The sequence below is a fragment of the Mus pahari genome, chromosome 3 (assembly GCF_900095145.1).
Source record: "Mus pahari chromosome 3, PAHARI_EIJ_v1.1, whole genome shotgun sequence".
NCBI classification, from domain to species: Eukaryota; Metazoa; Chordata; class Mammalia; order Rodentia; family Muridae; genus Mus; species Mus pahari.
Window position 1 is genome coordinate 160,540,615 of NC_034592.1, and position 25,380 is coordinate 160,565,994.

Below are 25,380 nucleotides of genomic sequence, written 5' to 3' on the forward strand. Positions count from 1 at the left end.
AAGTGACTCTCCTTACCCTGTCTGGGTGGCCTGTGGCAGCCACTAATCCTGCCTTGATTCGTACAATGGGGTCCTGAGCTCTTCAGCCATCTATCTGTTCTGGTTCCTTTTTGTGCTGCCAACCTCAGGGGCTCTGTGCTCTTTGCTTCCTCAGCAGAGGACATGTGTCCCCCTGGCCACCTCAGGTTGCCAGAAGCATGAGCCCTGTGTGTGAGTCAGGTATGCACTCAGCTGCCCAGGGGCTCACATCTTGTGGCGTTGGTGGGAGAGTAGTTCTCGCCTGTGGGAAGATTGTGTGCACTCATGTGTTAGTTTGAAACTCAGTGAGGTGTACCAAGGACTTAGCACAAAGTCAGCTGGCGTCAGAGGCTCAACTGGTAGTCACCTTCTTACTTTGGGACAGTTGAGGTCAAGTTCATGCCACAGTGATGAGGACAGCTTGTGACATTCAGGACATGTGTGTGGCCATCTAGCCATTTTCTATGTCTCTCTAGAGTGCCCCATGGCACCCAGGGATGATATAGCCCCTCAGTTTCCCCAGTCTCTGGCAGCTTTCCTTGTGTGTGGCTTGATCTATTTATGAACTCTCAAACACACAGTCTCTTAGGATTGTTATTTCATGGTTTTTTTCCATGGGGACTGATCTAGGTTGTAGAATGAACCAATCTGTCCTGGTGAGTTGGGAAGCCCAAGTAAGCCATGGGGGAAGAGTTCAGCTTAGAATTACTCACCATCCCAGCAATTCCAACACTTCAGATGCCTGAAAGACCTGAAAGCAGAAACTCTGAAGAAGACTATGACAGTTCAGAAGTGCTTATCAGCAGTGTCAGCAGCCACAAGGGCCAGCTCCCTAAATGGCAGTCACATGGGCTCACAGATGGGACATGACCTCACAGTAGCATTTTGTTACCTTTGATTGTCTTTGTTCAAACTTGGTTAGTGCCTACTGGCTCCTGGTTCTCCACTGTGTTAGCTTTCCAAGAAGTCTCTCCCTGGCAAGGAGACCTATCATTTTCTAACCACAGAGACTGCCTCAGTATTTCTCCTGAATCCTTACATTTGTGAATTCATCCTCTGATTCCTTCTAAAGCATGTGTCAGGTGCCTCCTTCAAACAGGGTCACTAAAATGGGCGAGAAAACAGACATGCAGAGTTGAGGTATAATGTGGGGTGCTGAGGAGTGCAGTGGTGGTTTAGAGTTGAGTTGCTAAAGGAGGTGCTGGGGTCAGTGTTTAGGACTTGCGTGGGGTGCTGGAATTACCAACAGTGTTTGCCTCCTCCCAGGAGGAGGAAGAATTGTTGGGCGGGGTATGGTGAATAGCCTTCTCGTAAGACTGCCAATCTGGGGTCTAGTGCTGGTGAGGAACTTGAGGAAATTTGTGAGGTCATGGGAGAGGTGCGGAGATTCCCAGGGTTTGAGGACAGGGCAGTACCATGCAGTCTCGTAGGTAGGGGACTGCAGATGTGGCTATGTGCATGGAGGGTGGGCATTGATGGGACCAGTCCAGCTTGAGGAATGTAGACACCACGAATATCCTGTTCTGGTGTCTTGTCCTCTTGCTGTCTCCATCCCTTGCCCTCCGACTGCACACAGACAGAGTTGGTCTCACCTTTTTGGCTTTTTGGGTTTTTTATTTTTTTTTTTATTTTTTATTTTTTTTGGTTGTTGTTGTTGTTGTTTGGTTTTTTGAGACAGGGTTTCTCCGTGCAGTCCTGGCTGTCCTGGAACTCACTCTGTAGACCAGGCTGGCCTCNAACTCAGAAATCCGCCTGCCTCTGCCTCCCAAGTGCTGGGATTAAAGGCCTGCGCCACCACTGCCTTTAAGATGAGTTGGTCTCATCTTAAGATGGATCATAGCTGCCAAGAGTCAGTGTCAGCCACCATGGAAGAGAGAAATGAGTGGCGCTGTGTGCCCACCCAGGTCCCCATGGAAGCTGAGGGAATGGAGCCCCCAGTGCAATGAGAGTTGGGTGAGCTGGCTCTAGGTAGAGGGGAAAGGGGATGTCCATGTCTTTGCCTAGTAGCCTAGGGGGCATAGAAGGCCTGTTCCTCCCGATGCTGGCCGTCTTCAAGGTCACCCGGCAGACGGCCACCAGGAGTTGTTCCTCGAGGACAGGCCCCCATCTCAGTTGCTGCCCTCTCTGGTTCTGTACACTCACATGCCTCTGTGTGCTTCTCGGGATCCTTTGCTTCTGCAGGGAGGGTCTCTTCCCAGCGCGGTGAGTCCAGTGGTCACTGTACCTGACAAACCTTCAGGAACACCGTGTGTCCTAAAATATTCTGAGATGTACATCTACTTGGACCGGCTTCCATGGGTGAACTTAAAGCTGAAAAAAATCCTTTACTTCATCTTGATCCTCATGGTCAAATAATCGTGATGGATGTAAAATGAGTAAACCTATAATTCGAAAGTGAATTATAAACTGAGCTAAAGGTCTGCTTTCAGGGTGGGTAGCGCTAAAGACCCAAGTCACAAGCTGCATTAGTGTAGGAGAGGAATGCACCCCTGGGCCCAAGGGAACATAAATGGCCAACTGGGACCTTCAGCCAGTTATTTCCTGCCTTATAAAAGGAACAAATAGTAGTTATTTTCTTTAAGACATTAACAAAGGCCCTTCCCAGGGCAACAGTCGTACTATGGAGCAAATCCAGGTTTTTATGAATAAAGTTTTATTAAAACATAGTCACATTCATTGATTTGCTTATTCACTCTGGCAAAGTCTCTGCTCCCACAGCCTGGCTAGTTGGCTAATACTCAGCTAGGTAGTCAACAGAGCTCTTGACATTTGCTGCCTGGCCTTTAGAGCAGACATCTGCCCATCACTGACCTCAAAATGAGAAAGGGGCATGCCTTTAAAACAAAAATCTTCTGGCTTAGAATCTTCCAACGTTAAACAAGGCAAGATACCTGCTTTTGTGTAGATAGAGGTGTACACGTGTGTTTTGCATATGCAGATGTGAGAACGTGTGTTTTCGAGCACGTAGTACACATGCAGGTACATGTGTACTCAGGCACATGTCCCACAAATGTGTGGAGGCCAGAGGTCACCCTCAGATGTCATACTTTGGGAGTTATCCCTGTGTTTTTGAGAAATGGTCTCTCGCTGGGACTTGGGGCTTACAAGGTAGGCCAGGCTGACTAACCAGAGAGCTGCAGGTGTGCACTGCCCCGGCTGACTTTTTATGTGGTACTGGGGATTCAATCAGTTCCTCTTACATGGCAAGCACTCCACTCATTGAGCTGTCTCCCTTGACCCAAGATACCCTCTTTTAAGAACAACCTTTGCTTGTCCGCAGCTGTCACTGGCATTATGGAAGGAGCACACCTTGCTTTTTGGTTTTAGAAAGTCCAGACAGTTGGATTTTGAGTAAGACTTTTGCTTAGATTTGCACTGGAGTCCCGAGGTCTCCCTAAATGCTCTCTCCCGACCCCACTTATTCTGTAAGATAATTTTTAGAATGTCTCTAGAACTGCTTTTGTCCCTTGTGAAGGGGTAGGTAGCTTCTTGCCTGAGCCTTTGTCTCAGAGTTTGCTCTGAGAAAATCTAGAAGCATCTAAACAGCAGAAAGAGTGGACCTGGTAGTAATAATTCCTTTCTTCCTCCCGCCCCTGACCCCATCGCCTCCCGTCTAAGCTCATGCTCCGAGCTCCGCCCAGCATCTCCAGGGCCTCCAGAGTCACAAATCTGCACTCAGCTTTGCCTGCGGAATTGGCCATCTGCCTGGAGGCCTCGTGACCATTGGCGGAGTCACGGACTGATCCTGAGCAGATGGCATACTCTGGTTAGAGCTCTGTCATTTCCCACAATTCATCTGAGCGGGAAAGGCTGCTTGGGTGATGTCTCCATTTTCTATCCAGTGTCAGAAGTGGCAATGGTGACCATTTTTCTTGCCTTAACTTCAGTATTAACTTCTGGATACAGGGCCTTGGGCAGCTAAGAGATGAGATGAGATGAGATGAGATGAGATGAGATGAGATGAGATGAGATGAGATCTTAGAGATTTTCAAAACCAACTTCTGGTACTATCTTTGAGTACAGGTAGTAGAAAGACTTTTGTTTTCAAAATAAGAAATGGTCATTAACAGTTCTTAATAGGGACACGTTGAGCCTGGCCTTACAGCTCTCCTTGTGTTTGGCCATCTTGGTGGCTGTTCCGGTGGGTGATCGAAGGAGTGCCTACCACAGAACTTCTCAGAGCCTTTGCTCTGCTGGGGTGAAGCCAGGAGTTTCAAGAGAGGCTTTGCAGTCTAGACAGTAGTGCAACTGTCTAAAAGAAGGTACTTCTTCACACAGAGAGCATCCCTCAGTGGGGTCACCTGGGATATCCTGAAGATAACAACAGTGTCATGAGCTAGTAGGTGACACTAGTTGATACTGTCTGAGGAAGAACTAGGTCAGATAGCCGGGTTCAGTTGCTCAGTCATAAATGCCAATTATCTGCTTTGCACTATGGCTTCCTGCCTCCTGGAGATGTTAAAGCCAGAAGGAAGTTTTCAGCAGCCTTCTCTTGGGCACAGTATGAGCTGTGCACTGTGGCTGTTACTCTGCTAAGCTGAGCCAGCCTCTGTCTTTTCTTCTCTGTGCTTGCATACCTCCACCTGCCAGTGAGAGAGAAAAGGAGTTCTGGATGGGTGGAGCCTGGGAGTACTGTGGGTGGGGCCTGAGCTGATGTGGGCGGGGCCTAGGGCCGATGTGGGCGTGGCCTGTGGTTGGTGTGGGCGTGGCCTTGTTATTCAGGAATTCAGGGCTCCAGGAGTCACAGAAGGCCATAAAATGTCCTGTCCTGCTTCCAAGTGTGTGCCCAGCCTTGGTCTCTTCCCTTTGTTCTTATTCACCTTTCTGTTCTGACCGCTTGCTGTTTCTGGCATGGTACAGAGTTGAGACCTGCGTGGATCTAGGAGGTGTATTTTCTTATAGAAAGACTCCTGTTCGCTTCACAGTGAAAAAGTCTTAGGGAGGAATTTCTGTCAAAGTGAGCTGTGATAGGATCCAAGATGTGGAACTTCCTTCAGTTTCCGGAAACAGAAAGGCATATAGTATTACTGTTCCTACTTTTTAAATAAACCTCTCGCATCCCTCCCAACCCTCACCCCGGGCAGTGGCCACTTCCTGCCTCTATACCAAGCAGCGTGATTACGAGAGACCTGTAGGGGGCGCTCACCATGCCTCTGAAGGTTGTACTGACCTGGCCCTGTTTAGCCTTTCTTGGGCATGTGTGACACCATCCAGCTGGTACAGTCACTCAGCAGTTTTCTAGGTGTAGAGGCCACAGAGGGGGGTGCTTCTGCATGTGACACTTGAAACATTTTAAATCTGATTTTGAAGGTTCATATCCTGCATGCTGGGTATTTAGGGATGGCTGTCAAACCTGTGCCTTCTGCCTTACTACAAGAAATGGACCTCTTGGCCCCCGATGCTTCCCAAGATTTTGTTCCAAATTGCATTGGTGGTTTAGTCCCCCAAGTACCCATCTCCCCACTCCCTTTTCTCTCTGATGGCAACTTGTGCTCAGCTGAGGGGGGAGTATACAGGGGTTAGATGAGGCCTCTGGCTCCTATCATCCAATACATAGTCACTGCTTATGACCAGGAGAGTCGCTGTACATAGTCACAGAGTAGGGATGTTTCTGGAGCTGCTAGGGCTAGAGCCCGGGTCCTGTAACCCTGAGAAGCCAGGTTTGGCCACCAGTCTTCAATGGGACAATTAAGACAAAGTCAGAACAGAGAAAAGAGAGATTTATTCAGTGTGGCCACACTGGGGAGAGGAACAGACCCCCAAGTTCACCTTCCTAGTCTTGATAGGAGATTTAGGTTTAAAAAGAGGGCAAGAGGTCTGCATGGCTAATCTGTCCTGGTCAAGGTGTGGTCCTGCCCATCACTGACCAGTCATTATCTCAGGTCTTGCTCATCACAGACTAGTCATTGTCTCAGGTCCAGCCCATCACTGACCCATCACTGCCTCAGGTCCTGCCCATTATTGACGAGTTATTGTCTCAGGTCCTGCCCATCACTGCCTCAGTTCCCACCCATCATTAACAAGTCATTGTCTCAGGTCCCGCCCTTCACTGACCCATCCTTGTCTGGGCTCCAGTATCTTCTCCAAGGGGATCTTGATAAGCCATCAGAACTGAATAACATCTGTTCCTTGGAGATAAGTTCTTATGGCTAGCTACACGATGAGACTCTTGGGGAAGAAATTATAATTCTGTGGAGTTTTTTCTCTCATAGTCTAATAGCTGGAGAGGGGCACAGGTTTCTGCAGAGCATCTTAGTTTCTCCTAAAACTGGTACAAGAGTGAAAATGGTGCTCCACCTGCTGGGGTTGGAATGGCATAGAAGGTTCTAGTTCATGTCAGGAACACAGGGCAGAGCATAGCACATAGCAGGTACTGTGTCTATTGCCCTGTCCTGTGTCAGAGTCCCCAGCCTTCAGCCATCTACCTGTGGTCTGACATCCACCATGTTCTCAGGGCTGATCTTATAGAAGGGCCCTCAGTGATTCCCTGTTGTCTCCAGGACACTTGTCAGAGCCACGTACCATTCTCGGCTGGGTCTTCTGTCTTTTTCTGTAAACTCCAGCTTATGGTTTTTCAAGTTCAAGTGTACAGAACCCTTGCTAGCAAATCAGTTTTTCATGCACCAATAGTAAACAAGTGTAATTTTCTTAAATTGGAGATTATCCCCTGCTTATTTCCAGTCAATGAGATGCCGCTGCTGATAGGGGCTGTTTTGGTGTGTGCTTGTTTGTGTGTGGACAGTGATCATGAACTGGAACCACGGTACCTCTGTGCTACATCTGGGCTCTCCAGCATTTGGCCTGACTCTGTCTCCACTCTGCACCCCAGGAAAGCCAGACTTTGTTCATCTGCTCCCTTTACCCCAACTCATTGCAACTCCAGTGCCTGAGTGCAAAGCCAACTCACTTACACCACTCCCAGCAGCCTTTGCTGCACTTTCCGAGAGTCCCCTCTGCAGCAGAGTCCTGTCTTGGCTCCCCCTGGTTTTCCTTGTGGTCAGCAAGCTCTGACTCAGGGATGGCGTCCAGTACCACCTTGGAACCCTCAGACCTGGCTCTGTGCTTTGTTCCATTGTGATGTTCCTTCGGTATTCTCCTTTGGATTATGGGATAGGGAAGAACTCCGCACAGAATGCAGAGTTCTAGATTATGTTCCTCAGTTACTAATGGACTTCCTCATCTGACCTTCAGTTTGCTCATGGACGTGTGTGTCCAGAAGGAGGAGGAGGAGACTCCTTGAAGGATGATGGCACTTGCCACTCTGTCTGGAAGCCTGAGCTGTCCTGACACACAGTAGCTCTCTTCAGACCCTTGATTAATGAGTCTGTGAGTGGATGAAGTCGTCAGTAGAAAGCCATCTTCCACTACGCTCTGGTGTAGATGGTCCCTGCCTACCCTGATGCCACTGGGTCATAAGTGTCTAACTTCATTCCCCAGGGAGGTGGGGTCTCTTCTCACTGAATTTAGGAGAGACTTTGTCTTCCTGGAGAAGGAAAGAGAGGGTGGGGCTGCTGCGGAGAAGCAAAAGTGCCTATGGTTGCAGTGCTTGGGTATCAGAGCGGTGGACTGGAATGGTCCTGGCTCCAGCCCTTGCAGCTGTGTATCCTGGGATCTCTGGCTGAGCTGGTGTTTATTCAAGCTGGCCTGAGTGTTGCGAATGACTCACAGGGAAGTAGGTGAGGGGACAGGAACTCAGAGGCCAAGGATACTAGGGATAGGGGCTTGTAATCAGGATCTCCATGCTACAGCAAGGAAACCAGCTCTGACGTTCAGTGGAGCCAGGTATTCCTCTAGAATTGCTTTGGACTCTTGCCTCCAAGAGCACTGTGCATGAACCACTTTGATCCTGAGGTGGGGCAGGTGGGGCGGGTGGGGTGGGAAGGGCTGGAGTTGTTCAAGAAGCTAGGCGTATACCTGTGTGTGAGCAAGTCTTCAGAGTAGCATGGCCTTTCCATCACTTGGGAACCTCGGGAAGGAAGCCTCAAGGTTATCACAGGGGCACAGGGGCACGTGGGAGGCAGCCACTAAATGTGGAAGCTGGTGTTACAGCAATTAGCTGCTAATGCCTCAGAGGTGGCAGAGGCAGCCCAGCAGTTAGCACTGCAGTGTTACCCAGAGACCTGCTAATGGGAGCCACTAATGAGGCCTTTGCATCTCCCAGTCTCTTTACCAGGAGAAGGTGGTGTCTGTTACCCTAGGGAGAGGCCCCAGAGAGAACTCAGCAGAAGATGACAATTGGATACTCACCTGTGTCCTCTCTGTAGACACAAGCATGGCCCTTACTAAAGATGTGACAGGGCTTATGCCCTGTGTGTCAGCACAGTCACGGGGGTGAAGGTGGGCATCTGGTGGGCTGCACCTGCTCAGGTAGCAAGGCTCTCCCTCCTGCAGAGTGAACTCCCCGTACGAAAGTTCAGAATGCTCCGCCCATCTCCGCTTGAGATGGCAATTTCAAACATGCATAAAGGGCTTGCATGCGTGGTGACCTTTCTGCTCCTGATCTCCCACTTGGCCCTGGGTTTGAGACGCTCAGGGTGGGAAGAGGCAAGGGGCCCAAGTACACAGCTTTCAGACCTTTGTAAGCCTGTCTCACCCCTCTCCTATGAAAATCCCTGACGGTGTGAGGCCACTCTGTGCTATGTGAGTCATTGGATGGCATATGATGGGTCTCTGAGCTAAAGATGCTGCAGTAGCCACCTGATGAATTGTTGATTACGGAGTCCTGCTTCTCACCCTCTGCCAGCCCTCCTGTGAGACACCCTCTGACCTGCACAGCCCGTTCCCCAGGGACACCCATTTTCTCTGACATTTAGTGGCTCAGCTCCGCACAGCCTTTCCTGTCCTGCTTGGAAGGGTCCGCATGTAGCCCAGACACCGCATCAGGATCTCCCTGGTGCCCATCTTGCATGTAGTGTGCTAACATTCCCTGAACCCTGAGGACTGGGCCTCCGCTCCCCGCCCCCATCAGAACCCTGTCCTCCTGGAGCTTCCGGTGGGGGTGAGGGTGGGAAGAGTGGAGGCTTTCATGGTCATGCAAGCACACGTGAGTAAGCCGGTGATTGGCACTCATGGAAGGGGATGGACGGAATGAAGGCAGATGGAGAATGCCGTGGACCATCTTCCGTAGATGAACATACTCCATCCCTACTGACTGCCTCTATCCCCTGTCACTACGACCCCAGGAAGGCAGGCTCTCTATGCCTTCCCGTCCTCTGTGTACTCTGCCAATAGGACAGATCCCTGGTGCACAGCTGGTGCCAACGCATATTTGCAGAATGGTTGAGTGGGTGAATAAATGAATGAATGAGTTCTTCAGTGAAGGGAAGAATGTAGTCTGATTAGTAGCCAAAGTGTCCCTTGCTTTCCTCTATGCGGTGAGGATGAGTGTGTGTCAGGGATCCAGGACGCCCTTCCCTAGCTCTGTGCTGGCCATGGAGGGCTAGAGGTGGAGGTTGGGTGAGTCAGCCAGCCAGTGACAGTATTGATTGTGGTAATGAGAAGGTTGGAGGAGGAGGAAGACATGGGTGAGGCAGAGGAGAGGCTTTGGGAGAGGGAAAGGGAGTCGGCCCTCCTGCCCCACTCTTCACCCCATGTTGAAGCAAGTCACATGTCATGTCATAGCAAGGGCAAAGATCCCCCCACCCACTGTGACAGAGCATAGAGCAGAGGGGGCACAAGGAGGGAAGGAGAATGGCCAGCACGTTGTAATGACTAGCATCAGTAAGCATCAGAGCTGGGATGGAGGCCCGGGTGGCCTCTGGCCTCCTGATCTTAGCAGGTGCGCCAGCCATGAGTGTGTACTATCGTGAAGGCTGAGCGGTGCTGATGCAGGGGTGTGGCAGGGCACACAGCCACGAGTGTGTACTACTGTGAAGGCTGGGCAGTGGTGATGTAGGGGAGAGGTGGGGCACAGACTACATTGGCAGTTTGTCTTCCCACAGCCAGGGAGCACTGGTGCTGGAGCTGAGCAGGAAGTCACGTGACTGGCTTCCTATGTCTAAGGCTCACGGAACAAGTAGAAGTCTAGTGTAGGCATCTTGGGGTGAGATGCTGGCCAATTGGCCAGGGTCTCAGTGATTTGGGTCATTAATGGAGTACTTCGACTGACTTGCCATTTAATCTCTGTGTGCTGCTTTTTGCTCCAGCTGCTAAGAGGCTTGAGCCCTACACATCCCCTTCCCACTCAGAGCCTGCACAGTGTCTCTTGGGGGTGGAGGGGGGCCTACTAGTTACTTTGATGGACCTACTAGTTACTTTGATGGACAATCCCACCCAGACTCCCCTTCCTCCAGATCCTCTCTGAGACTCCATTATCTATCTTTCCATAGTATGTTCCTCTGATAAAGGCTACAAGGTGCAGAGGAAGCAGGTCCTGTGCCGGCAAATGCAGCTGTTGACATCTCTATCACGTGAGCTGGAGGTTTAGGAGACTTGGCCTATTCCCATCCTGTGTCCTGTTGTGCCAAGAATGTTGCTGCGACCGACAGACTGGCAGTTCCATACCCATCTGGCACCAGTGGGAGGAGGAAGGAAAGGGAAAGGGAAAGGGGAGACCAACCGTCTGCATCCTGCATGCAGTGTGTGGCCATGGGGAGGCAATGACAGGAGGGTCCAAGACTGACATGTATGTATCTTTGAGCTGCGCTTGTCCCTGATATGTTCTGTTCCCCACTGTTTGCCAGGTGTTTGGTTCATGTATGACACTGCAGTGTGGAATGGCCTCTTGGGACCCTCTTACTTATTGCTCTTATTAGTCAGTGGTACCTGCAGGGAGGTGGCAGCCCTAGGTTCAGCCGGAGTAAGTAAGGCACTAAGTCACTGCTCTGAAAGCCTGCAGGAGCTGCCATGTGCTGCCGTCCCTTCCCATCCCAGGCAACACTGGCAGACAAAAGTCTGCAGAGGGATCAATCAGTGACTCCGCATTCGGCCCTCCTCGGTTGAAGCTGGCCTTTGACACAGCACCTCTGGGTGCTGCCACATGCTAGTCCTTACTGTATAGAGTTGTAGCACCTTCAGGATCTGCCACAGGCTAGCCCTTCCTGTCTGAGGTCTGCAGCCCCTGCTTTGCAGATGGGCCACAATGGACCACTCTGTGGTAGAAGGTAGGACAGTGGGCTGTAGAAGCCTTGATGAAAGCTTTGTTTTGGGGATCTTGATCCATTGGATTTTGAAGGCTGACTCCCCGCCCCGGCAGGCTACCTCCCAGAGCCTGGTGTTTCTGCTCTGCCAGGCTCTGCAGGCAGACCTTTAGGGCTTTTGGTCAAAGTCCAGCATCTGGAGTCAGGCCTGAAACTTCTTCCCGAGAGACAGGGGAAGCTTGAATCCAAGAATGTGGATGGGACTCAGGTCCTTCTCACTGCTGGAAGTGACAGCATCTTTGCCTGAGGAGGGATCCTCCAAGCTGGGGTGGGGTCTTCCAGGGTGGTGCTCAGACTCTTGTTTAAGTTGTGTCAGCTGCGTGGGGATCCAGGGTGAGCAGATGGCTGTGATACAGCTCTGGATCTGATCATCTCCTGGAGTCCTTTCATGTTCATTGAATTTTGTTTTCCATCTGAACAAAACTAACAAAGCCACATTTGTCAGAGGCTCTGAAACATCCTATGGGGTGTGTCCCTCCCTGCAGAGCCCCCACAGCCAGCATTTGATTCTCTACAAATGCATCCTCTGCACACACCAGCTTGGGCCTGTACACCATCCTGCACACAGAAGTAGCATGTATGGCATGATTTGGCACACATATCTTTTTCAAGGTTTTTGAGACAGGGTCTCCCTTTTTTGTCCCACATGTATGTAGGACTGGCCTGAAACTTCTAATGTAGCCCAGGCTGGCCTGAAATTTTTAACATAGCCCAGGCTGGTTTCAACACTCCTGCCTCTGCCTCTGTGAATCTTCATGCCCACTTATATGGTTTTGACCCAGTGATTTTCCTTGGGTCTATCTTCCTCTATGCACATGAATTCACCCAGTCCTCAACTACATCTGTACCCTGGCTGGGGAGAGAAGGAGCCAGTTGTTCCCCATGGATCCGAGGCAGGCAAACATGGGAATAATTGAGTAACCTGGGGGTGGGGCACTTATTTGGGTTATTCACAGCCCTCTTCCAGTAACACATTTGGCAGCCCAGCTCCATCACCTGCCTAAACTATCCACACACACACCCTTAACAAACAGTGTTCCTAGCAATCTGAGCACCCCTCAAATCTCTGCTTGAATCAGGGTACACATACACTCCTCTCTGAAGGAAGGCTGGTTTTTCTCCCTTGACAACCACCAAAGTTAACGATCGTCATACTCTTCCGTCCAGGTATGAGACTGGGAAGAATGATCCGACCTGAATTCATTTGGGGGGATGCCTTCACAGCAAGGCAAAGTATGTCCCCAAAAGTGAGGACAAAAAGAGCCCCCTATTTATCATCTCACACCTATGCATAATTAGACACATGTAAAAATCTGGTGCATTATGGGAAGGGACATGCATGGGGGAGAAATGACTACATGACCTAATTGGTCAGAATAGAGAGCAGCACTCCTGTGCCTCTCAGTAACTAGTCCTTCCTTCTCTTGAACCCACCAAAGGAACCCAAGATTGTATGTTATTGGGTCCTTGACTCGTGGTACCCTCTGCTCCCTTATATCACTTTAAAGCCCCTTCACTACTTTTGCAAGTACCAATTGGCTTTTATGTCAGGTCCTTGAATAGGAGACCAGGAGTCCAGAACACCTCACCCACACCCTGACCACAGGAAACAGGCTAACCTGCAGGACGCTGCCTCTGTCTGGCATGGCACACCGCACTACCTGGAATTCCCTGGAACATCTATGTGCACCCGTCTTAAGTCACCAGCCAGGAGGACCCAAGGGCAAAGACACTTCCCTTCGTTCCCTTCCGGTTCAGGCTTGTTCTGCAGCTGTTCCCTGTCGTGACCTGATGGGCAGGCCTGGGCCTGGTCTGTGCTCTGCTCTTGGAGAGCTGATGACTAGGGGAAAGGTGATTTGGGGGACTTTGTGGTTCCTTGATGCCTATGTGCATAGTGCTTAAGCTGAGGGCTCAGCCCAGTCTCCACAGGAAGAGAGTAAAGACTTTGTAGGGGGAAAATCTTATCCGGGTACATTTACATCGGATGTTTATATTTAATCCACAGTCCACACCAGGCATGCCTCTCAGGAGAGCTATGAGTACAGCCCAACACATTTGTAGATGACAATGTCTGCCTGTTCCTGGCTAAGGTAGAGGAAATCTGGAAAGGAACGAAACATGGGCAGTAGGCACCACATGTACAAAGGTCCTGGGGCAGAGGGGAGTTAGTTCATCATGCAGTCAGCCAGCCATTAGACCACCATGGCAAGGAGGTAGGGAGGGCAAGTGATCAGCTGCTATGAAGGAAGGGTATCCATGGAAGGAAAGTGGATCTCAGCCCTCATGAATTACTCTGCCTCCTGCATGCACTCTGTCAGGAGGAGGCCCAGGGAAGGTCTACTCCCTTGACCATTCCCTGAGCTGCATACTTTAAGAGGTCACTTAAGGTGAGATGATCACCTAAACCATCCCTTGAGAACCCTTCCCTGTTCTCACTTGGCAGATGACATGGACCAAACTCCCCCAGCACGCTCAGAGCCTCTGGTCTCAGGGATTCGAACTCCCCCTGTGCGGAGGAACAGCAAGCTGGCCACCCTGGGCAGGATCTTCAAACCATGGAAATGGAGGAAAAAGAAAAATGAGAAACTGAAGCAGACGACGTCAGGTAAGGCCCTGGTGAGATGAGGGTTGTTGGGAACTAAAAAGGGGGGCCCCTGGTGAAGTGGGGAAAGGGAAAAGGCCCACACCCCGCCAGAGTTCCCTATTCTCTGGTCAATCAGGCATGGGAGGGTTGCTAACTACCTTCCACTCATCCCTGGGTGGGCATTCCTCTATCCCTTCTTCAGGGGGTGGCCAAGGGCAGCCCTACCTGGGGATCCCCGGAGCTACCTTGCTAAAGCCACTGGGGTTATGGGAGAAAGGGATGAGGGAAGAGGTTCCCAACACCTGTGAGAGTGCGAGCAGCCTTGATGGAGCAGAGACTCTATGGTTTAAGAGCTTTATTATAGAAAGGCAGGGGGAAAGAGAGGAGAGAGAGAGAGAGAGAGAGAGAGAGAGAGAGAGAGAGAGAGAGAGAGAGAGAGAGAAGGCTAGAGAGAAAGAGAGAGTAAGGGAGAGGAGAGGAAAAGAAAAAGAGAAAGGAGAGAGGAGAGAAGACAAAGTGAGAGGAGAAATGGGGAGAGAGTAAGGGAGAGGAGAAGAGAAGACAAAGTGAGAGGAGAGCCGGGGAGAGAGTGAGGGGTAAGAGGAAGACAAGTAAGAGAGTGAGAAGTAAGAGAGCAAGATGGGGCTGAACAGCCCTTTTTATGGTCTTCACTGTTGCTAGGTAACTGGGGAGGAGTTTAGCCTGAAGGTCAGAAGCTTGGGCCATTGCCTATGTGACTACTGACCATGCTTCTCTTGTGGGGGCTGTGGGAGGTGGTAACTTAGGCAGGAGCCAGAGTTCCAGGAGCATGAGGGACTGCCTACTGTGTCATGAAGGTGAATTATCACCACAGGGGTTCAGACCTCAGCTGGACTGGAGACCAGCCTGCAATTCCCCACAGAGGGTGGCACAAGCCAGGGCTCCCCACACCACACAGAACTGCCAGCCCCCTCTGGTTACTGACTACCCAGTGGGGTCAGCACAGGGTGGAGCACACACTTGGTCAACCACAGCCTCAGTTGCCAGCTGCCAAAGTGGGTGCTGAAACTGATCCCAGGTCTCTGGAAGAGCAGTCAGTGCTCCTAACTGTTGAGCCATCTCTCCGGCCTCAAGGACTGCTATCCCTGCTCATAGAGCACACAGTGCACAAGCCCTCAGCTCGCAAATGACGAAGCCATGGTCCTGACCCTGCCCCCACCCCCGTGCTTCAGACAAAGCAGAGGCCTGGTTATGGTGCTCACTGCTCCTAGGATCTGCCTGTGGTATTCTAAGGGTCACGGTCCATGCTATGGTGCACTGTGAGCAGGCAGGATTTCTCTCCAGCTTCTAAGCAGTATCTAGGGATGCTCACCCCACCACCTCCTACCCAAAGATCCAGAAGGTTCCCTACTCACCCTTATATCCGGCCATTCCCAGCTTGGTGGGAAGCAGGGCTGTGCCGTGTTGTCTAATTGCCTCTGCCCTCCCCAGCACTGGCCATATGACCTGCATCCCCAAACTGCACTGTGGCATGGTGTCCATGATGGAATGACCAAATCAGAGGCCACAGCATCGGGCGCTGCTGAGCAGGGGACCCCTCCTTTGAAAGAGAAAATGATTCCCGAGAGGAGGCTGCTCACCCAAGACAGGGAGGGCTGGTAGGATCTTGAGCTCTGACCACCAACCCTGGCCTCTTTCTAAGCCCAGGGACCTGAGCTACCAACCCCAGAAGCCAAGCAGCCTGGGCCTCAGGGCCCTCCCTCTGAGCCCCTTGCCTATTAGCTGCAGCTGTAAGCAATTAGAGAGGTTGCTGTACATGTGGAGTTAGTCCCAGCCCCTGGGGACATGCCTGGCAAGTGCCTGTCTCAAGCTATTGCCTCTGGGGTCCCAGGGGCCCCAGTTTCCTGCTCAGCTCTGAAGAGGCATGTGCCTGGGGCTCAGAGGAAGGGTGGAAACAAAAGCCCAGACACTCTCTGCACCCAGCTTGGGGGAGGGGCCAGGGATGCAGGCAGTGGAGGGCTCAGTATTCATTCTCCTGTATGCAATTTAGCAGATTATCTTAATCACTCAAGAAGTTGATTGACAAATTATTCTTGAAAAGAATGAAAACAGGATGAACTGTTTAAGAATTTACAAGTACTTCAGGTGTGCCAGGCAGAAAGGAGAAAGCCGATCTCCATCCTCAGGGTCCTGCCACAGGGCTACAGTGCACAGGAGACCAGGAGCTGGCTGGGGCAGGTGACCTCTGTGACCTTTAGGTACATGGAACTGGAAAATGGACAAGACTGGGTGAGTGGCTCTGGGCCTCAAGGTTCTGCAGCACTGGTCCTGCCTGGGGTTGTCAGGTTGCTCTGGGGACCCCGGAAGGGCTCAACGACCCTCAAGGCGATACCTTGGGTTCCTAACCTAAATTAGTTAACAGCACAGGTTTATCACCTGAGCCTTATTCTCAGCCTGCCTCTCCTTTCCTCCTCAGACTGTCTCCCACACCCAATGGAGCCTACCTCCCCCTTCATCCTGCCTCCTCCTACCCCCTCAGCTTGCCTCTCCCTCCCCCTCAGTCTGCCTCCCCTTTCCCCCTCAGTCTGCATCCCTTCCCCCTCAGTATGCCTCTCCCTCCCCCATCACTCTGCCTCCCCCTCCCCCCTCAGCCTGCCTCCCTTCCCCCCTCAGCCTGTCTCCCCTCCCTGTCAGCCTGCCTCTCCTTCCTTTTTGATGCTGTAGATTTTAACATGTCCAGTCCTGACATTAAGATGAGATGAGGCAGAGACCTTTAAGCTTTAAAGAGCTGGGTCATCAGTCAGACCTGAGGCTGAGCAGGTCATGTCCTATGTTCCAGCCTGACTAGTAGGAAAACCCCAGAGATGATCAAAGGAGGAGTAACCTGAGTACCTCAGACCCTCTCTCCTTCTCTCCCCATAAGAGCCGCCTCCTCCTCCTCCTCCTCCTCCACCACCACCGCCGCCTGTCCTCCTCCTCCTCCTCCTCCTCCCCCTCCTCCCCACTCCTCAGCTTGTCCTCCTCCTCCTCCTCCTCCTCCTCCCCACCCCTCAGCTTGTCCTCAGCCTGTCCTCCAATCCACCTTCATTGTCCCCTCCTCCACACCAGTGATACTTGGAAATCAGTTTGGAAGTTGAGGCTACAGAAAGGAACTCAGCTGAAAGTGTCTTGTTTCTGAAGCATCCTGCATCTCTGTCTGTCTTTCACGCAGGTGACTTCAATAGGCTCCCATCCCTAGTTCTGTTCCACACTTCCACATTTGTCCTCTCTGCCACCCAGGTCTGCTGGTCACAAGTAGAGACCAGACCTGTCCTGCTCAAAGCTCTGCCAGTACACAGTGCACACAGTAGGTGCTCAGTCAATGTGAGATCGGCTTTAAAGTGTGGACGGCCTTGTCCTCCCAGCCTCTATGAGGACGGGCATAGATTGGTTGGTCCTCCAGGTACTCCCAGCATGGAACTCAGAACACGGCTTGACATCCATGCTCAGTAAACACTTTAGAACACACCGTGTGCATTGTCAGCCCTTGTGGGCACTCCAAGCTCTGGCAGGTGGGCCAGCCATGTTCTTAACCATCTGTCAGAGTGTCCACATAGCCAGTGGCTTTGGGACCCCACTAACCAACAGGCTCTACTCTGGACTGTCAAAGAGAGTATCAAGATCTAAGCAACTATTTAAGGTTCATCTGTGGACAAATGAAAGGTGTGTGTGTGTGTGTGTGTGTGTGTGTGTGTGTGTGTGTGACCCTGGCTGGGGGGTAGAGTCTGGAAGAGAAAGTAGGCGAGTCTCCATTGCTGGTGGATTTGGCCTTGGGGTGGGAGGCCACAAGTAGTGTTATGTATGTCAGAATAAGAAAGGAATGAATTGCAAGTTGTGGTTCCTCTCCCTGTCCCTCTGGCTCTGGGTCACTGGTTGGATCTGAGGCAGGGCAGGCATGTCCTATGTCCTAGCATGCCTTCTGGGAGCAGCCCAGGGGCAGTCAGAAGAGCGTGGCTCTGGGGGTAGATCCTCTGCTGGTATTCTGTGTTGGCTGAAAGATGTTTCCTCAGGAGAGATGTGCTGATGGACAGTCGGTGAAAGCACTTGTACTAGCAGCAGAAGTGTACCCTGAGCTCTGGGGTACAATGAGGGTGCTTCTTCATCTGTCACAGACGGGTAGATATGAATATAATCTCAGATCCAGAGTCAAAGAAGGTGTCATGAAAGTCCACTGCAGAAGTGATCTCTCAGACATGGCCCTGAACCGGCTTTCCTGTGGCTGGAGTTTGGGATATCGCTTAGCAGATGACTTAGGCAATAAACTCGAAATTGTCACACCCCAGGCTCTGGCAGTGGACAGGTCCCCAGCCTCAGACATCTGCTGTCTCCCTGTCTCTTCCCGTGCACCCCAGCACACATGGCGGTGGTGTGGTGTGGTGGGCCTTCACTGCTTTGGGCTGTGACTTCATTAGATGCTTCTGTGCCCTGCAGCGCTGGAGAAGAAGATGGCTGGCAGGCAAGGCCGGGAGGAGCTCATCAAACAGGGGCTGCTGGAGATGATGGAACAAGGTAAGGGGGTCCCTGGGAGGGTGGCAGATGTGAGTGGGACTCAGGGCATAGAGGGCTCTCACTGGAGTCCCAGGGGCCTCTGGGACGTGGGTCCCATGGACTGGAGGCCTATGGTGGAGCCTGTCAAGTTTGATGGCTCCCAACCTCAGGAAATCCCTTAGAGGAAGGGAGGGGCATCCTGTATCCATGCGGGGCACTGTTCTCCAGGCCTCAGCCTTCAAGGGTGGGCCAATGGCTTCGGTCAGATAGACATCTCGTCTATTTCTAAGTGGCAGTCATGGCTTTTAATTTAAGTGCAAATTTTCTTTACACTCACACGTTAGATCCTCAACTTGAACAAATGGTGACTGCACCTATGAGGGTCCCATGGCTAACATTTCTGACTGTGGGGCAGGGCGAGGCATTCTGCATAGCTTACCTTTGTATGCCAATGCCAACCCCAGTTTGCAGACATGAATGTGGGATCCACCCACAGCTGTAGCACACAGGCAGATGCCCAGTGTTGGTCAGGCAGGTTTCATCCAGCCTGCGCTTACAGGACCGCGTCTGTGTGCTCAGGTTGGTCAATGTCCGCCGCACAGGCACTGGGGACCTCCACACTTGAGTCTAGCTTTCTCTCACCATGTTGAGGTCCCATCAGATCCTGACCCTTGCTTTATAAAACTTTGTGGGTCTCCGGATCTGTAAGTCTCGACTGATGGGGACAGGTCACAATCCTTCCTTCTAAAATCTCCCTGGGCTAAGCAAGCTCCCGCCTCCTTAGTGAGGAGATATACTGTGCTTGTGTGCATGCATCCAACTCCCATCTCTCCTTTCACTGGTGTCTACAGTTTGGCCCAAGTACCAGGAATTAGGACGGGAACCCATGAAATAAACAAGATCTGGCTGAAGCCCACAGCATCATTGTGGCCTAGATCCTCAGGTTGCCTCCCTTCCTGAGTTTTGGAATATATTACTATAATGATACTATGTTCAGGGGGCAACAAGCCATAGTGGTTGGTTAATGCCTTCAGTGCTGTATTCCACATAAAAGAAAGCCGTGGCCTCGTGGCCCAAGACCTGTGACCTGAAGATGTTGAAAGCTCCACTCTGATTCCTCTGGAGTTGGTGGACTGTCAATGCTGAGCAGAAATACGAAGTGGTTTTAGTTTGGAATGGGTCCTCAAAGTACCCAGAGCTGTGTCTGTGCATTGTATGTGTCCTACGTAAGGATGCACATACGCGTGTATGCACATGCTCACATGTCAGAGGTTGGCTTTCAGTGTCTTGCTCACTCTCAGCCTTTTATGAGACAAAGTCTCTCATGGATTCGGCTGGGCTGTTGGACAGTGAGCTCCATAGATCTCCTCATGTCTGCCTTCCTGGTGCTGAGGTGATGTTGCTCACCTCCGTGCCCATCTCTTTGTGGGGATGTGTGCTCGGGTCTTTGTGCTTGCAGGACAGGGTCTTTATTGACTGTTCTGTCTCCATAGCCCCAGGTTATTTATTTAGCTCTTGGGTCAGGGAAATAAAAAGAACTGCATAGGGATGGTGAGATGGCTCAACTGTTAAAGGCTGGTTCACAACCAAAAATATAAGAATTGTATACTTTTAAAATGTTATATTCGATGAATAAGGGGAAAGTAAAGATGGAAGTTTGATTTTGGCCAACAATGAGGTTCTTTTTTTTTTTTAATTTATTTATTTATTATGTAAGTACACTGTAGCTGTCTTCAGACACTCCAGAAGAGGGCGTCAGATCTTGTTACGGATGGTTGTGAGTCACCATGTGGTTGCTGGGATTTGAACTCAGGACCTTCGGAAGAGCAGTCGGGTGCTCTTACCTGCTGAGCCATCTCAGCAGCCCCAACAATAAGGTTCTAGTTTGAATAGTGGAAAAGGAAAACTTCTAGGAGGAATGCCATGAGCCTCATTAAACTCCATTTGTGTCAGATGGGTAAATTCAGACCAGAGCCCACTGAGAGTGTTCAGCTATAGCCAGGCCAGCGGGACTGAGGTGGAGTGTCTTCAAAGCCATGTCACAGGCCTACCAGCTTATAGATACAGTTAGGAGGAAGCCAGCTAAGCTTGTCAGGAGAAAAATAGTAAATACTTTAGGGTTTGGGGTTATATTTGTCTTTCATTACTATAATGAAATACCAGAGGCAAGATAACTTTATAAAGAAAAGAGGTCTGTTTAGCTCACAGTTTGGCGATTCAAGGGTGTGGTTCCAGAATGCTCACTTCTGATAGTGGTCTTTGTTATGGATTGGAGATGAAAGGACTCTGCAGAGTCAGGTGTCTGAACACGGAGTTAAGGCGGGAGGGACGTAGACCGTAGGTAATATGTTAGAGTGTGGTTCACTAAGGTGAGGGCCCTGAAGTTTATAGCTCAGCCCCACTTCCAGCCAGGTTTCTCTGTTTGCTGACTGTCAGAGCTGGAAGCAAACCAGCTCACGCCTCCAGAGCAGCCGGCATACAGTCACGCCTTTCTTAGCATGGAGAATGGTAGCTCAGATCCTCTGTCCCCATAAAGAGTTTCTCGTCGGGTATTTGGTTATGGTGATTAGCTGCTAAGACAACCTTCTTGCCGTCAGAGTGCCAAGGCTGCACACAACATTTGTGAGCTGATATTAAGTGCCTAAAACTATGCATGAGCACTATCTGTCTCAGTCTCAGGGTCTCTCCAACTCTAGGTTCTATTCTCATGACCTCACAGAACCCCCCAACCACTTCCCAGCCACCTGACTATTGGGTTAAGTTTCTAAATGTCATGAACCTATGACTTTAGGACTTAAATCTCTGCCAGTGTTGTGGGGGCCTGTTGATCACAGCGGGGCAAGCAGTCTGCCGTGGTCACCCACCCCTGCTCAACTGAGGCAGAAACAGCCACAGAAAAACACACACTGAGCAGGCACAACTGTGTGCCAAGAAGCTTCATTTATGAGTGTAAAGATTTGAATTTTCAATCTTTTTCATGAATCATGAGCCATTATCTTTCTTTTGGTTTCCTTCCCAACCATTTAAAGATATGAGATCCATTCTTAGTTCAGGGACATGGAAACAGGTGGAAGGCTGGCTTGGGCCCAGCCTGCCTCCCACACACCACCCTTTCAGTCTTGCAGAGGGAATGGGCCAGGAACCAGAGTGGCCCCAAAGCAGTCTTCATTCTAGATAGATGAACGTTCGGGTGCTCACAGATGCTGCAAGTGATTATGGATTGCCCACTCCATACCAAGGTCTGTATTAGCTGGCAGACATACTAGCTACGGGGTCCACCCCCCAACACAGAACCTGTGGGACACAGGCATCAGGCGGCCCCACAAATACAAGTCATAGCAACTGAATCAAGGAAGGAAGGAAGGACACACATGGGACACACATGTCATGGGGGTTGAGGGACAGATCTGAGAGATGTTGCTTGGGAGTTAGGAACCCAGGTTGGTTTTGCATTTGCTTGCACAGGAGTACATGAAAGCTAATTTTGTTCCACACTGAACATGGAATCTAGGAGAGGACTCCTGTGCGCAGGCTAGTACTCTGTGCCTCCCTGGGCACTTTCAGGAGTCCTTTGCTATCAGGAGTGCTTAAATTAAGTACTCTAGGGGCCACCCATTGATAAGCCTCCCCAGCCAACTCTAGCTCTTTACAGAGAAGAAGGTAGGGAAGTACCTGGTCCTGAATGTTGGAGACAGAGTCACTAGCAGCCCCAGGAGCTGTGAGTATCAGGCCCCAGGATGCAGGGGCTCAGGGAAGGGACCGGAAGGCAAGGGGCTGAAGGGCAGCAAGGGAGACAAGGGGCTTGGATGTAAATGCCTTTTCTTCCCTCTTGCATATATACATGCACCAGGGCTGAGCTGACAGGGACATGGCCAGGCTGTCCCAGGGAGAGGGCCTGGGAATGTTCAGGGAACTGGTCCTTGTCTGTGAGCAAAACCAGGTGTCTCAGGCTGCAAGGACAAGAGCCACGGGTTTAGCTTTGGAGGCCGGGCACTTTTTCCTCAGGACTCCCAGGGGGCAGAGTCTTTTGCTTTGTTTTAAATACACACCTTGAAATACGTGTAAAGGCTGGGTGCAGAGCGCTGGGTGAAGTGCTGACCCTTCCAGAGGAGCCAAATTCCTTGGGGCCAGGAGCACAGGATTGGACTTGGCGAGGCAAGTCCCCCAGGATTCTCATGGCAGCTGGTAACAGCTGCACTTTCCCAGGTTAGGAGCTCAGGAGCCCGGCAGCGGTCAGTGAGAGACAGACCACTGGGGAGATCACAGCACCTCCTCTTTTCCCCATGGTGGCTGTGGGTGTGGGGATAGGAGCGTGGGCACAGCTTTTCTGGCTGTGGGTTATGGATTCTGGCTCAGCTCTGCCTTCTCCCAGGCGAGTGGGAGCAATATGCGGCTGTGGGCGCCCCCTTGTGGTCAACTGCCCTCATGGAGCCTGTCACACTGAAGCCAGACTTCATAGCCAAGCAGCTCAGGAGGTACCAAGAGGGAGGGAAGGAAGACCCGACTATGGACATCCCCAGACATGCCCAGAAGTCTTAGTAGACTCAAGAACTCGCTGCCCAGCAATGGAATCTGCTGTCTTCTTGGGAAGCCGTGTACCTCACGCTCACGCCTGCAAGTGAACACATGCTCACATGTTCCCTGTAGCTTGCCTTGGAACAGGGCTGCTAGGAAAGATCCTGCAGGTGGCCAGGAGTGTGAGCTCTGCCCCAAGGTTAACAAATACACTCCACAAGTCCTCTGGCCCTTGTCCCTTACATCTCCACATGCTGCTAGTGTGCTGGGCTGCATAGTATCCCCTCACATGGGCTGGTAGTATGCTAGGACCTTGTTTGTGGCACTGTCAGACAGCTGCTATGAGGAGAGGTGACCTTTTCCCACTCTGCCTCCCCGATGTCTGGGACTGTCTCCAACCCACATCTTTGATTAGGAACAGGGTCCTGCCCATTTCTAGTGCAGACAATACTCATTCCTTGAATGGCTTCCTTCCCTTACTCTGCAACCCATTGACTTGATGTTTTCTTCAATGACCTAAGGACTCTCGTACCCTGATGGCACTGGGTGTTTTATAAGAGGAATATTACATTTGTGCTGTGCTCATTGACATGGGCATCACGAGGCTCTCAGGGGAGTGGAACTGTGGAAAAGTCTGCCTGGTTTCTGTGTGTTTGCATGCACACTACCTGGCATGCACACATGTGCTCCCACTGTGAACATGCATGTGCGTGTTTCTGTGCACATCTGTGTCAAGTCCCTTTCATAGAGGTATAAAGCGTGCACAGCTCTGTGTTTCCCCCTGCAGCTCTGAGAGGAGATGAGCAATGATGGAGACAAAGGTTGGCCAGAGGAGGCAGCTGACCCAGTGACAGAGGATGGGGCACGAGCCCCACCTCCACACTGCCCTGGCTCCACCCAGCGTTTCTTAGCAACAGGCCCTGCCACCAGGACTATTTTGGGAACTGTAGCTTCTTACTAAGTGTGATTCTGGGCAGGAGCTTTGTACACAGCCCGGAACTGGACCACTGGACTGCTGAGCTGCAGGCACTGATACAGGCAATGCAGTCCTGCAGTGGTAGATGGGACTGGGGGTCCCTGGGCCTTTCAGGGGCAGCTTTTTTATAGTGATGATGATGAGGTATGGTTGTAAATCACGGTAGACATGGGCCCTTTCTCAGGCTTGAGTCCACTTTAGCAGTGAACAGCTACCCCTGTCCCCACCCCACAGGGCAGTGAGGGCCTCACAGTGACAGGATCCACCTCACGTTCACTTGTCTCTGGTGCAGCACCCACCCTGGTGGTGGTAACTGAATCTTTAACAAGCCAGGTTCTGCAACCTGTCCTCAGTTAGGCTAATTAAAGAGACAGGTTAATAGAGAAAACCAGATTTATTCAGTGAGGAACAGAAATGCCCAGTGAATCCTCAAATCCTAAAGTGAGATTTGGGTTTAAACAAAAGGCGGGAGGTGCACAGCAAAGCCATCAGGGTGTGGCCATTATTGTCTCTCCAGCAAGGTGGTCTAACAAGCTGCTCCCCCTGTAGCTGGCACAGCCATCTCCTCCTCCCAGTATGAGATTCCTGGGGGGGGGGGGGGAATTCCAATTCCTTAGGGAGCATTGTCAGCCAAATGGAGGGACAAGACTGTCTCTTCCAAATCTCCAGTGCTGATTGGATAGTGACTGCAGATCTGGCCCTCCTGCTGTCTGTCCAGCTGTCTCACTGAGTAGCCACAGTGAGCACACCTTCCACAGACAACACATATGAACACAGAGCACGCATGCAGTGACAGCACATGGCCGCTCTGGGATGTGTCTGTACATACATACACGTTTATGCTCACATACAAGCACAGGAGCACACACACTACATCCTGCCTTGTTACCACATAGAAACTAGTTGGAATTATCAGTGTTCAGATTCCGGAGAGCCTCATGATGCCCCCTTCACGATGATCAGCATCATGTCATGTGATCTCTCAAGGGTAATGACATTTTCACACTGCCTGAGGGAACCTGGCAACAGTGACTGTCACAGAGGTGTGTCAAGAACCAGCAAGCTAGTCACAGGGGACTAAAAACACAGTCTTGAGCTTCGTGACATCCGATTCTATGTCCTTGGCTGTTCTGGGTTTGTCTCTGGCCCAGGGTTGGCTTGGCAGTGTGATCCAGAAGCCGAATGTGGTCCAGAGCCTGCTTCCTATCAAGGTACTTCCACCTCCATAGGGGAAGAGCTGAAAGACCAGTCTCACCAGAGGTCTCAATATCTATGCCTGGGGTCAGCTCCTCTTTGGGCCACAACCCCTGCCCAGAAGTTCTGGCAAGTCTAGCTGCCTTTTCCAGAGGCACACCCAGCAACAGAAATTCCAGAGTGACAATACACTGCTGGTCCACACAGTACCATACACTGTTGGTCTATACAGTACCACACACTGCTGGTCTACACAGTGACCATCCACTGCCACCACACAATGACTAAGCACTGTTGGACACATGGCCTGCTCTCCCCTGTGGCTTCATCTCACAGAACCCCAAGACCAGAGGGAACCCTGCAGTAACACTGGTCCCACGTTGTAGACAAGAAAACTAAGAAAACTGTGTGGCAGTGGGATGTGTGTTAGTGGGATGGTGGTCTTCTGT

The 25,380-nt window shown here is 51.2% G+C and overlaps 1 protein-coding gene across 5 annotated transcripts in view; it reads left to right on the forward strand.

Annotated features, from left to right (window-relative positions):
- Phactr3 (phosphatase and actin regulator 3) overlaps positions 1-25,380 on the forward strand; it is a 223,669-nt gene that overhangs the window by 127,448 nt on the left and 70,841 nt on the right. For all 5 annotated transcript variants that reach the window (XM_021192158.2, XM_021192159.2, XM_021192157.1 and 2 more), the window contains exons 2-3: positions 13,600-13,761; positions 18,190-18,267. In XM_021192158.2, coding sequence (XP_021047817.1) covers positions 13,600-13,761; positions 18,190-18,267 — 240 coding nt within the window. The remainder of the gene's footprint in view (positions 1-13,599; positions 13,762-18,189; positions 18,268-25,380) is intronic.